This window comes from Thalassophryne amazonica, chromosome 2 (genome assembly GCF_902500255.1).
Source record: "Thalassophryne amazonica chromosome 2, fThaAma1.1, whole genome shotgun sequence".
NCBI lineage: Eukaryota > Metazoa > Chordata > Actinopteri > Batrachoidiformes > Batrachoididae > Thalassophryne > Thalassophryne amazonica.
Window position 1 is genome coordinate 2,946,619 of NC_047104.1, and position 12,590 is coordinate 2,959,208.

The 12,590-nt window shown below is 44.7% G+C and overlaps 1 protein-coding gene across 2 annotated transcripts in view; it reads right to left on the reverse strand.

Moving 5' to 3' along the window:
• The window catches only part of LOC117521670 (A disintegrin and metalloproteinase with thrombospondin motifs 7), a 220,760-nt gene that overhangs the window by 163,981 nt on the left and 44,189 nt on the right, over nucleotides 1–12,590 (reverse strand). For both annotated transcript variants that reach the window (XM_034183002.1, XM_034183010.1), the window contains exons 3-5: nucleotides 5,442–5,625; nucleotides 5,020–5,219; nucleotides 1,940–2,023 (exon numbers count right to left, since the gene is read on the reverse strand). In XM_034183002.1, the coding sequence (XP_034038893.1) occupies nucleotides 1,940–2,023; nucleotides 5,020–5,219; nucleotides 5,442–5,625 (468 nt within the window). The remainder of the gene's footprint in view (nucleotides 1–1,939; nucleotides 2,024–5,019; nucleotides 5,220–5,441; nucleotides 5,626–12,590) is intronic.

Below are 12,590 nucleotides of genomic sequence, written 5' to 3' on the forward strand. Positions count from 1 at the left end.
GGGCAACGCTGACGACTTTAGAGGTGTGTAAGACATGGATGTTTCCAATGTGTGCACGCTGTTGAGAGCTGTGGTGGTGAGAACTTCTTCAGTGGTTCCTGGTGTTGCTGCATGTTTTTGGGTGTTTTTGTAAAACCACTGGCATGGTTTAAAGGAGGCGTCTGCATGTAAACTGTCAGAGGACTCACTGACAGCAGGCAGCTTTTTGTTTGTTTGTTTGTGTTAAATAGGCCACAGACTTTGGTTAAAGATGATTAACTGCATTTAATCTGCCTCATTAATTATCCTGAAGTGCTTCCACACAGAAACATCACTCCTTCATACGCTTCTTTCCTCATTTAAAAATGACACATTTCAGCTGTAAAATCAGCACAACGAGATTTAAATTAAACAACATAAACGACGACATTATGGCTTCCAGAAGTACACACAGTTTACTATATGTCACAACTCAATCGTCACTTTTACAGCCAGTTCTCTGTAGAGACATCAGCAAGTAGAAGGTCCAGAGCTGATTTGAAATCTTCTTGTAGTTTGGCTCCACCCCCTGCTGAGTCAGGTGTTCTCAGCCAATCAAGAGCAAGGAAACACCAGTATACAGCGATGTCCAGCAGCAGGTGGGCAAGCCCTGGTCTAAAGCAGGTTCTGTTCAAAAACACAGTGAGCACATACGAAGGAGACAAGTGAAGGAAGCCACCAAGAGCCCTCTGGAAACCCTGAAGAACTTTCAGGCTGCTGTGACTGGAGACACTGTGTCCAAGAAATGTCCTGGCACAGCCCCCATAGTGGAGTGGACGACTAAAAGACTTTACCAGAAGACATGTGGGAGGCTCGAGTGTCCCTCAGGTCTTCAAATTTATTGAAAGAGAAAACCTGCTCCCACTGTCTGTGGGAGGGAAAAACTCTCAAAAACCAAAATTGTCACACAGGACAAGGGCTCACATGAACCGGAGCTGAGCAGGCCCTAAAGGGGACTTAAACCAGCCTGAGTGGGCCCTGGATGGGACTTAAAGCGGACCTGAGTGGGCCCTAAATGAGACCTAAACCGGACCTGAGTGGGCCCTAAATGGGACTTAAAGCGGACCTGAGCGGGCCCTAAATGAGACCTAAACCGGACCTGAGTGGGCCCTAAATAGGACTTAACGCGGACCTGAGCGGGCCTTAAATGAGACCTAAACCGGACCTGACTGGGCCCTAAATGAGACCTAAACCAGACCTGAGTGGGCCCTAAATGGGACTTAAACCGGACCTGAGCAGGCCCTAAATGAGACCTAAACCGGACCTGATTGGGCCCTAAACCGGACCTGAGCGGGCCCTGGACAGGACTTAAACTGGACCTAAGCAGGCCCTAAATGGGACTTAAACCGGACCTGAGCGGGCGATGGACGGGACCTAAACTGGATCTGAGCGGGGCCCTAAATGGAACTTACACCGGACCTGAGTGGGCCATGGACGGGCCCTAAACCGGACCTGAGCGGGCCCTAAATAGGACTTAAACTTGACCTGAGCAGGCCCTGGATGGGACTTAAACCGGACCTGAGCGGGCCCTAAATAGGACTTAAACTTGACCTGAGCAGGCCCTGGATGGGACTTAAACTGGACCTGAGCGGGCCCTAAATAGGCCTTAAACTTGACCTGAGCAGGCCCTGGATGGGACTTAAACCGGACCTGAGCGGGCCCTAAATAGGACTTAAACTTGACCTGAGCAGGCCCTGGATGGGACTTAAACCGGACCTGAGCGGGCCCTAAATAGGACTTAAACCAGACCTGAGCAGGCCTTGGATGGGACCTAAACAGGTCCTGAGTGGGCCCTAAACCGGACTGAATGGGCCCTAAATGGGATTTAAACTGGACCTGAGTGGGCCCTGGATGTGCGGCTGTCCGTCAGAGTTTGTTCATGTGTTCACTACACAGACGTCATTCATTCACCACAGCGTACCTCATCCTGCTCCAGGAGGACAAGCCGAACAACCACAATGTTGATGGCATTTCCGATGCTGGAATCTTGGAACAGACCGGACACCTGAAAGACATCAAAAATGGACAAAATATCAAAGAAATACAGCCAGGAAACACGACAGGACAAAATCTTCTTAAGAAAACAAATAATAATAAATTTACTCAACTTTTCAGCAAATGAAGTCAAATGTGTCAAAAACAGATGTTGAGCTTTGACCCCCCCCCCCCACACACACACACACAAAAAAGAAAAGGTACAAATGCTGAGATGATGCTTCATAAAACAAACTTTTCAGATCAAACTTTTCAAGTTTCTTTCACTGGCAGAGCTCTTGCTCACTACTGCCCCCTCTCTGTATGGACTGAAGCATGTAACTGGTGAAGGGAGCCAAAAGCCTCTACAGACACTTTTGTGTTCCACAAATCCCACTTATTTTGACTGACTTGCTTTGATTTCTGTGATTTTCCTGATCACCACTTACTTTATGCTCATAAACAAACTTTTAGGATGAAACCCGAACAGTGTGAAAGCATTAGAGGAGGGCGGAGCTTGTGTGAGTGGGACGGGATGCAGAACGTCTGAAAAAGCAGAGGATGGATTTTTACTCAGGGTTGTGAAAAGATGGTCATTTGACCACCGTGACCCTGACCTTCGCCTAAATGTTACTTTAACCTTCATCCATTTGTCACGTTTATTAGAAATTGGATTGTAAAAACCTACAACAACAACAACAAAAAAAAATCAATTTTTACAGTTTGACCTCAATGATTTTGATGTTTGTCACAATTAACCCTTTAAGAATATTCCCATTGTGGAAATTAATCCACATACAAAGTTTTTTGGGAATGGGAATTGATGGGGGAGAATTTTAACCTTTAACCCCAGTGACACTGACACACCTCTACGTGTCACTCTGGGGTCAACATTCATCCACAGAGAGTTTGTTGGCAATTTGAGTGGAAAAAAAGAAAAAATTCTAAAGTTTTGACCCCACTGACCTTGAACCTACTGCCAAAATGAAACCTTTACATGTGTCTCAGGTTAATGGACCTGGGAGGAGTCAGGAAACAAACAAACAAACAAACAAACAAACAAACAAACAAACAAACAAACAAACAAGCCCTCAACCTGCAGAATGCTGCTCTCTTCTTATCCATTTAAAGCTGGTTTCATCTCGGGATCTAAATGATTTAAGCTGTTTTAGGTCCAAACACTTTCATCAGCATCAGCTGCTGACTTCACCTCATTCTGTTTTCACTAATAATCTTCAGCTTGATATTCCGAAGCTTCATGGCGCGATGTTGTAAGCGGTTCCATGGGAGGATGTGAGGAATAATGGCTGCTTCCTGCATCTGTTATCGTCTGTCAGCGTGTCGACGTCACTCTCACAGAATCCCTCTTCCTGCCATTTCATCCGTCACAGCCCCCGAGGACCGGATCAAACGTGAGTTTGGACAAAAGGACAAAGTCGGTAAAGACACGAGGGGTCGACGTTCGACCTCCTCACAGATAAACGTTGTGTTTTATTGATTTTCCTACAGGAGGTTCCCACGGTTCGAGTCCCTTTCAGATTTAAACTAAAAGTGTGTGTGGACGCGCAGACACGAGCCCGAGGACACGATTCTGCTGAGTGGACATTTTGCATGCGGAGGCGTCTGAAGTCGAACCAGAAGCAGACAGGAAGCAAACGATCTCACCCACTGCACCACAAATGTGTCTCACAGACGCATGGCGCTCATGTACGGTCAGACCGCCAACAAAGAGTGGACTCTGATCACATGATCGTTACTGTCAGAGCAGGTAGCTCACTGGAAGAAGGGTTTTGACCGATGTTGATTCCAGGCCACATTTATTTTTTCTGCAGGTTCTGTTTATAGTTTCTGCCTTTTTGGATGGGACGCTTTATTTTTAATCCATACTGGCTTCAAACTATTAAATAGTTATGACCTTGTGTTGACCATATGACCAACAGAAAGGTGATCTGTGACTTCATATGAGTGTTTCATAGTAATCAGATCCTTGGAACAGCCAGTCCAAATATCCCCAACACATCAGCATTGTGCCAAAACTTTGACCTTGATCTGGGACGTTGACTTTTAACCAGTTTTTCTCCAAATCAAATTCTTTTGTCCTTGGCTGGGCCTCAATCAGTTCACCAGTTTTGGTACAAATTGGATCAAAATTTATCTAGTTATTTTGTTCACATGCGGGCGGACAGACAGCCCCCCACCTCCCTCATAAAAACTGAAGCCATCCAGTACTGGATCAAACAGCTATACAAATATATCTTCTTGTAGCAGGGCTGGTGGCCAAGTGGATAGTGCGCTTGGTTTCATTGTGGAAGGTTCCCAGTTCAAACCCCACCCCTGCCACATTTCTACATGTAAAGTGGAGTTGTGTCAGGAAGAGCATCCAGCGTAAAACTTGTGCCAAATCAACATGCAGATCCACCTGTGGCGACTCCGAGTGCAAACAGCCGAAGGGTCTTAAATATATATTACTGGGAGATGGTCACCCAGTCTGTTTAAACAACCCCTGAGATACTTACACTGCCCTCTGCCCACCACATGGCTGATGGAAGTACTGCAACACAACCCATTAAAGGTCCTCTGAGTGATATTTCTGCCACTAGATGTCACACTTGCACCATACTCCAGGACACAGTCAAAGCTTCTGTCCTCGGCCACACCTCCTCATCCCCCCAGAATGATCAGCGGTTGGGAGTCTTTGAACAGGTCTCAGCACTCTCTGTGGATTATAGTCAGACTACCTTCTTACTTAGAGGCACATTTAACCTCTAAAGGTGATTTCTGGATGTACTTCTTGAAAAAAAAAGAGGGAGGGGCAACAGTTTCACAAGGGAGGAGCCACCTGCATGAACCACATCCAGACAGGAATCTCTGAAGTGTTGCATTCTTCTCATTTAGCCACTAGATCCTCACATAGAAAACAGCTGCTTGCTGCTGTATTAATGTTTGAAATAGTTATGATGACTCCCTCCAACAAACACAGGACACTTGTGATGTCATACGTGTGGTCACATAGGTTTGTGCACTCACGATGTTCATCACAGCGAGGACGTAGCTCTCCACGGCGCGGCTCCCGTGGTACTCCACCATTTTGGGGTCAGCCACCACCAGTGTTTCCACCCACTTCTCTGTGCTAACCGAGCGCCGGTCAATCCTCCTCCTCCGCCCTCGATGGCGCTGCTCCCAGCGCTCCCGTCGCCTTTCAGTGTCTTCAAAGCTCTGATAGGAATCTGGAGACGAAGCCAAAAATAAATAACAAAAAACAGCACTGTTTCATTGGTGTTAATCCTCTTTGCATCTCTGACTTCAGAGGTTCTTCTGGCTAATTCAGAAACACTTTAAACATTTCTTGGTGGGATCACAGAAACAAACGAGTGTCAACCCTTAAATGTGTGTAGGAACATTTGAAGGAGCTGTTTCAGTGTGCACGTGGGGAGGAAGTGGCTCTTTACTTTGGACTCCGCAGGTACCGTTGACAGTCTGTTTCCCTGAGATGGGTCGGACCACGTGGCTCCAGGAGTGAGGAGAGGTGTGGCGTTTGTAGACGACATGAGCCTGAGGCGCTGACGTCTCATCGCTGGACTCTTCCAGAGGCTGGATGAAGAACTCTTCATCTGACAACTTGAAAAGTCCCGTCTGAAGGAAAAAAATGGGATATAAGTTCATTTCCCTGAATTGGTTAATTAAGGCCACACAGCAGACAAAGGGTGGATTATTCCACATAAGATCATCAAAGCATTGTTCTTATAGCTGGTGCAGGTCACCATCCAGGTCGATAAAGAGTGGAATTATGGTGCATTCACAGAAAACTGGGATTTCTGATTCCCAACTCACAACAAGAGCAGCACAGAGCACAGGGCCTGTCCCCGGCTGGGTTTGTTTGAGGGCTTGACCTGTCCCCCCAAAGAGACCAACTCTCATGAAAACCTTCAGGTTGGTAGCTCAAAGAATTCTTGAGTTAATCAATGACAATGTCTTTCAAGATGGCTGCCATAGCTGCCATCTTTGATGAATGGAAACGCCCATTAGGGCCCCTTCACACACAGTAACAATGTTTTCAAATTGCGCATGAAGCAGGAATCGTATGCAAATCATGTAAAATCGTAGCTGCCTCTAACTCCTTGTACACCTGTTGCTACAACTATTTGCGAACACCAGCGGCTGAAAGGCAGAGTGTGCGTTGTGAGAGCACATTACACCCTCTCACAGCAGGTGTCAGCCAAATTCCAGGTGACACACACGAACATCTAACGCGCCCACTTGGCACTTAGAAAATGTGTGACCATTCATACTATCATCACAAAAACAGTCAGCAGACGATCTTTGATCTCTGATCTTTGATCAGACGAAATTTGTCTAAGTGCCCCCACGAGTGTGGAGTTGCAAAAAAAGCAACACACATGGGGTGCATGCCTCTCGCACGTGTGTGCGTGTCGTATTTTATGCAAATGTGCCCCCCCAGCACACCAGCTGTGCTGGAGGGAGTGGGGGGAGCGCACTTGCATAAAATGCTTGTATGTTAGGTCTGATCACACACAGCACAGGGAGGGGCCTGTCAGCTAATCACAACACAGTGATAGCTGGATGACGGCTCAGTGCTCACATTACAAACACAGACACCACCTCCAGGACAGGTATATAAATAATTACGACAATACCTACATACACAATTACATTACAAATAACAAAAATTATTGACCACATAGCACATGGGGGGTGGGGGGGCTGCTGTTGTGATCTCTGCTCCTGGACATCCCAGCTGGAGAACACGTACCGTGTTTTGAAGGACATGAACTGACAACATTCCTCCGTAAGGCACGTGTCTCTGCCTGCTGTCCTCGCGTGCAAATACATAAAACATCTTTCAACTTTGAGCGGAGCTGCAGCGGCCGCACACAGTGCACCTCTTCCATGTCCTTGTTGATTTCAGGTATTTTTCCACACCTATTACAGGCCAGTGACAGTAGTGCAATTGGTAACGTTTCTGGCTGGCAATCAGAGCTTTTGTAAATTGCAGGTTCAAATCCCGTGGGTGACATGTATTTCTCTTTTCACAGAAGCGGCGTGATGTAGTTACACATGCATCAGCTACTTGCACTGTGTTCCCGCTGTGATGTGGTCGCACACAACACTGTCGTGTGCACGACGGCGTAATGCACGACACTGTCACAGCAGGTTTGTTCACATCTGCCCGCGAACCACGTTTTCATGGTTCACTCATATGAGCTGTTCCGCTGTGATTCGCCCTGATTTGTACTTATTCGTAGTATGTGTGAAGGGGCCTTTAAGCAAAGAGACCAACCCTCACAAAAAATTCAGGTCAGTAGCTCAAAGCAGTCTGGAGTTAACTGACCGAAATGAAATGTTAACAGACACCAACAACATAATGACTCCAAGCTTCAGGAGCCGGAGGAATAAAAACCAAAGAAAACACCAGCAGGGATCAGATTTTCTACTTTGAAATCCAGAAAAGTTTCTTAAGACCAACTTCTGCATTTGAACAGCGCTTGGAATTTGTTAATTTTTTATATATATATTGGGAATTAATCAATTTATTCTTTTTCTTTGGGGGAGCAGTGTAGGTCCATGTGTGTGCACAGGCTGTGGGGGGGTGGGGGCGGGGAGCAGCGTGGGCCCATGTGTGTGCACAGGCTGTGGGGGGGTGGGGGGGAGAGCAGCGTGGGCCCACGTGTGTGTACAGGCTGTGGGGGGGGTGGGGGGGAGAGCAGCGTGGGTCCACGTGTGTGCACAGGCTGTGGGGGGGTGGGGGCGGGGAGCAGCGTGGGCCCATGTGTGTGCACAGGCTGTAGGTGGGTGGGGGGGGCACTCAGCCTGTTTTCGATAAAAGTGATGAACAAAGTTTGGAAGCACAGCTCTGGAAAACAAAGTCGTGTTGTTTGAAGACAAAATTCCACATATTATGAGGATAAAGTAAAACTGCTTTGAGGGGAAAAAAGTAAAAACAAAAATGTCTCAATTATGAGAATTAAATCAAACTAATGTGACAAAGACTCGTTTTTAAAGTTGGAACTTGTCAAAATGTGTTTTTTGTCTGATAAATGACAAACAGCTGATGAGTATTTTTGGACACACAAATGTCATCGAGACGTTTTATTTGATTTCAAAGCGATTTGACGACATGATGTGAAGGAAGAAGCTGTTTGTCTTTAGGTGGATTGTTTTTGGATGATGTCAGCGGTTAAATGCAAACAGGACGTCTGAATGAACAGATGTCCTCGTCCTCACGCTCTGTTTGGTCTGTGTCTCCATAAACGCCGATGAATGTCCCAACAAGGACTTTTCACTTTGGATGAGGACTTTCTGACTGAATAAAGTCTGACAGACACGTTACACAGTGGGTCAGAGGTCACCTCGTCAAGTCACGCTGGCACTGCACATCACCACATCCACTGCACCACGGGGCTGTTCCAGGCCCTGGATAGCAACCACCCAGGCAGAAAACTGGTCATCTGCCAGATTCATACCTAAACAAAATCGTGTATTTACAATTTCTTTCCACCAGATTTGATTCTTATAACTACAGTTCCAGTTCAGTCTGTTGTTATGGTTCTAGGATGCAGCACTGAGATTATTGCATCGCTGTCATGGCGTTACGTGCACTTGAATCACGTTGTGAAGCAGCTGCCTCATGAATCAGATGTCATGAAACTAGCTCTCAGACTTGGCTGTGTTTGGTGGCAGGATTTCCCGAGAGTCCCTTAGCTCAGAGAGTACCGTCCAACTCAGAACATGACGCCATGTTGGTTCCAACTGCGCTTAACTACTGAATGAACCTTTAATGTTTTCAACATTTTTAATATCATTTAATTACATACAGAAACACATCCAGGTACAGGTGCTGTCAAAATAAATCTAAAAATAATTAAGCTATCAAATTTACAATTCATGATGATTTATTTAATTAATTTAAAGCCTGATTTACAGAGCTGCTGCTCTGTAACTCTGTGTCATACAATGACGTGTGTGACAGTTTTAAAGTTCTTCGTCTCTGGATTATGTTTTATTCTGGATTAATTTGACCCTCAACAAGCTTTTCTTTCTACAATCATCACCAAATCAAAGGGAAGCTGGACAGTTTCCATGTTGTAAAGTTGCAGACTTTTCTGCCAAACATATGTAATCCTGAAATGTAATTTGCATGCTCACTGCAAAAACTATTAAAATATTATAGTATTTTAAAAGAGTGAAAGCAGTAAAGTGTCAAATCACAGCCTTTTGTGTCTGATTTAATAGGTACACGTCAGGCTACAGGTCCGAGTCTGAACACAGTTTGATAGGATGAACAGTCAGGCTTTGAATCACAGAAATGACTCCGGTCCCACTTTCTTCAAATCAGCGAGTGTCAGAGCTGAACATTAATTTGTACCTCTGTTACTGTGCACGTCTAGACTGGTTGGGGTTTTAATGGAAATACATTGTGATTGGACGGGACATTTATCTGATGTGAGCAAAAAACCTGTTATACAAAATCCATTATATACAGTGTTTATTTCATGGAAAACAACACAAAAACTTTGGGACTTTTTTTGTCTGGTGACTGTGAATATCTGGTTTATACGATGACAGTTTAGGTGAGTTTTACTGAACATGGGACTGAACAATAAATTTACATCTCAAAGCTTTGATGATGAAGTCGCTTCCATCCCACACAGCTGACTTTATTTTCCCAAATTTTTATTCTGTTTGGATCTGAAGTGAATCTGTACATCTTGAAGCCCATGTTGTGTCTATTTGTGCCTCCAAATGCACAACAACCTGACATTTTCAGCCAATAAATAAATTAAATAGCTGGATTTACATGCAGACACATTAACAGCCAACACTATTTACAACCCAAGATGGCACCATGAGTCACGTGACTAGTTTTTTTGCGACCTGTCATGTCGCTACTCTCTAAATAAAGGGACTCTAGATTTCCCAGGCGGCGACACTGCACAGCTCATGAACAGCTTTGAGAGAGGCAGGAGGTGCACTGTGTGAGGTGGCACAAATCTGGAAGGGTTGGTTAATCTGTCAACATGTGGAAAACTTTTCAGATTTCTCGGTGTTGCCGACTGAACGGTCCCCCCCCCTAAAAATTGGTCCATCCTGCCTTCACTGCACATGCATCATTTCGGACCACAGCAGCTCATCTGAGTCTGACTCTCTGAGTCTGACTCTCTACACCCAAAGCCATCAAATGGATTAATGTGATTATTAACCATCAGATGACAAAGTAAAACCTCTTAAATCATTCTGAAATCAATTTTAATCAGAAACGGGGCGATAATCAGTGTGTCGCTACTGACACTGCGAAAGGACATAGGCGCAGCAGCAGCAGATAACGCTCTCTAGGCCACCTGAGCCAAGCTCCGGGCATACCGACATAGGCAGAAGTACTGGTGTCGCCGACCGAACGGTCCCCCCTAAAAATCTGTCCCCCTGCCTTCACTGCGCGTGCATCATTTCTGAGCATCAGCAGCAATCCATCGATTATCACCTCGTTTTTGCTTCAAACTGCCTCCAGTCATCATCTGTCTCAGCCACAGATATCTGAAGCTTTTCTACAACAATCATTTCCTCATTTTCATCATAAATTCAACATTATTTCATAATAAAAGGTGGAGGAAGTGATATGTGCGCCTGCATCATTTTGGAGCATCAGTAGCAATTCTCTGATTATCGCCTTGTTTTCTGCTTAAAACTGACTTTAGAATGATTTAATAGGTTTTACTTTGTCATCTGATAGTTAATAATCACATTATTCCCTTTGATCACTTTGGGTGAAGAGAGTCAGATGCTGTGATAGATAGATAGATAGATAGATAGATAGATAGATAGATAGATAGATAGATAGATAGATAGATAGATAGATAGATAGATAGATAGATAGATAGATAGATAGATAGATAGATAGATAGATAGATAGATAGATAGATAGATAGATAGATAGATAGATAGATAGATAGATAGATAGACAGACAAACATTTATTAAGTTCATGTCAGCCTTTAAAGAACAGATCTGCCGGAGCAGCTGGCCCCGCCCCCTTCACTCAGTGAGAACAGTGTGTGACGCTCGACAGGTGAGTTAGTCACCTCAAACTGCGTCTGTGAATGCAGGAATCTTCGTGCTAGTGCTGTTTTTTGTATTAGTGATTTTGTGCTTATATTTGTTAAAATAAATGTCACATTTGAGTTTCACTGTAAAGATTGGCTTCCTGTTAATTCTAGAATAGAATTTAAAATTCTTCTTCTTACTTATAAGGTTTTGAATAATCAGGTCCCATCTTATCTTAGGGACCTCGTAGTACCATATCACCCCAATAGAGCGCTTCGCTCTCAGACTGCAGGCTTACTTGTAGTTCCTAGGGTTTGTAAGAGTAGAATGGGAGGCAGAGCCTTCAGCTTTCAGGCTCCTCTCCTGTGGAACCAGCTCCCAATTCAGATCAGGGAGACAGACACCCTCTCTACTTTTAAGATTAGGCTTAAAACTTTCCTTTTTGCTAAAGCTTATAGTTAGGGCTGGATCAGGTGACCCTGAACCATCCCTTAGTTATGCTGCTATAGACGTAGACTGCTGGGGGGTTCCCATGATGCACTGTTTCTTTCTCTTTTTGCTCTGTATGCACCACTCTGCATTTAATCATTAGTGATTGATCTCTGCTCCCCTCCACAGCATGTCTTTTTCCTGGTTCTCTCCCTCAGCCCCAACCAGTCCCAGCAGAAGACTGCCCCTCCCTGAGCCTGGTTCTGCTGGAGGTTTCTTCCTGTTAAAAGGGAGTTTTTCCTTCCCACTGTAGCCAAGTGCTTGCTCACAGGGGGTCGTTTTGACTGTTGGGGTTTTTCCGTAATTATTGTATGGCCTTGCCTTACAATATAAGGGGCCTTGGGGCAACTGTTTGTTGTGATTTGGTGCTATATAAATAAAACTGATTAGAAAAAAAATTGATTAGATTCGAAATTCATTCAATGTCAAATTCCATCGCTGAGTAGTGGGTGACTAATGTTACCCGACTAGTGGTTTTCATTAGTCGTCCAAATCCTTGTATGCATACAAATAATGTTAAAGAGAAATAAAAATGTAATACACTTTGTTCTTCAGTTTTAATCCAGTTTAAAATGACAGCTGGTTTCTAATTGGTTTGATGGTGCTCCAAAACTGGACAAAAATGGCTATATACGAGGTCTGTTAGAAAAGTATCCGACCTTATTATTTTTTAAAAAACCATATGGATTTGAATCATGTGTGATTGCGTCAGCCAAGCTTGAACCCTTGTGCGCATGTGTGATTTTTTTCATGCCTGTCGGTTGCGTCATTTGCCTGTGAGCAGGCTTTGAGAGAGCACTGGTCCACCCCTCTCGTCTATTTTTTATTGTGAATAAATGTCTGAACGATTTGGAGCTTTGCTGCATCAATTTTTTTCCAGAAACTGTGAGAGACCTCCAGGTGGACACCGTTCGAAAAATTAATATGGCTTTCAGGGATGATTTTATGGGGATTAAACAGATTAAGGAGTGTTACTGCCCCTTTAAGGATGGCCCACAACTGCTGAGAGCGCGGCGTGCTCCCAGCGCCGATGGACAGGCTGACACCCCGCAC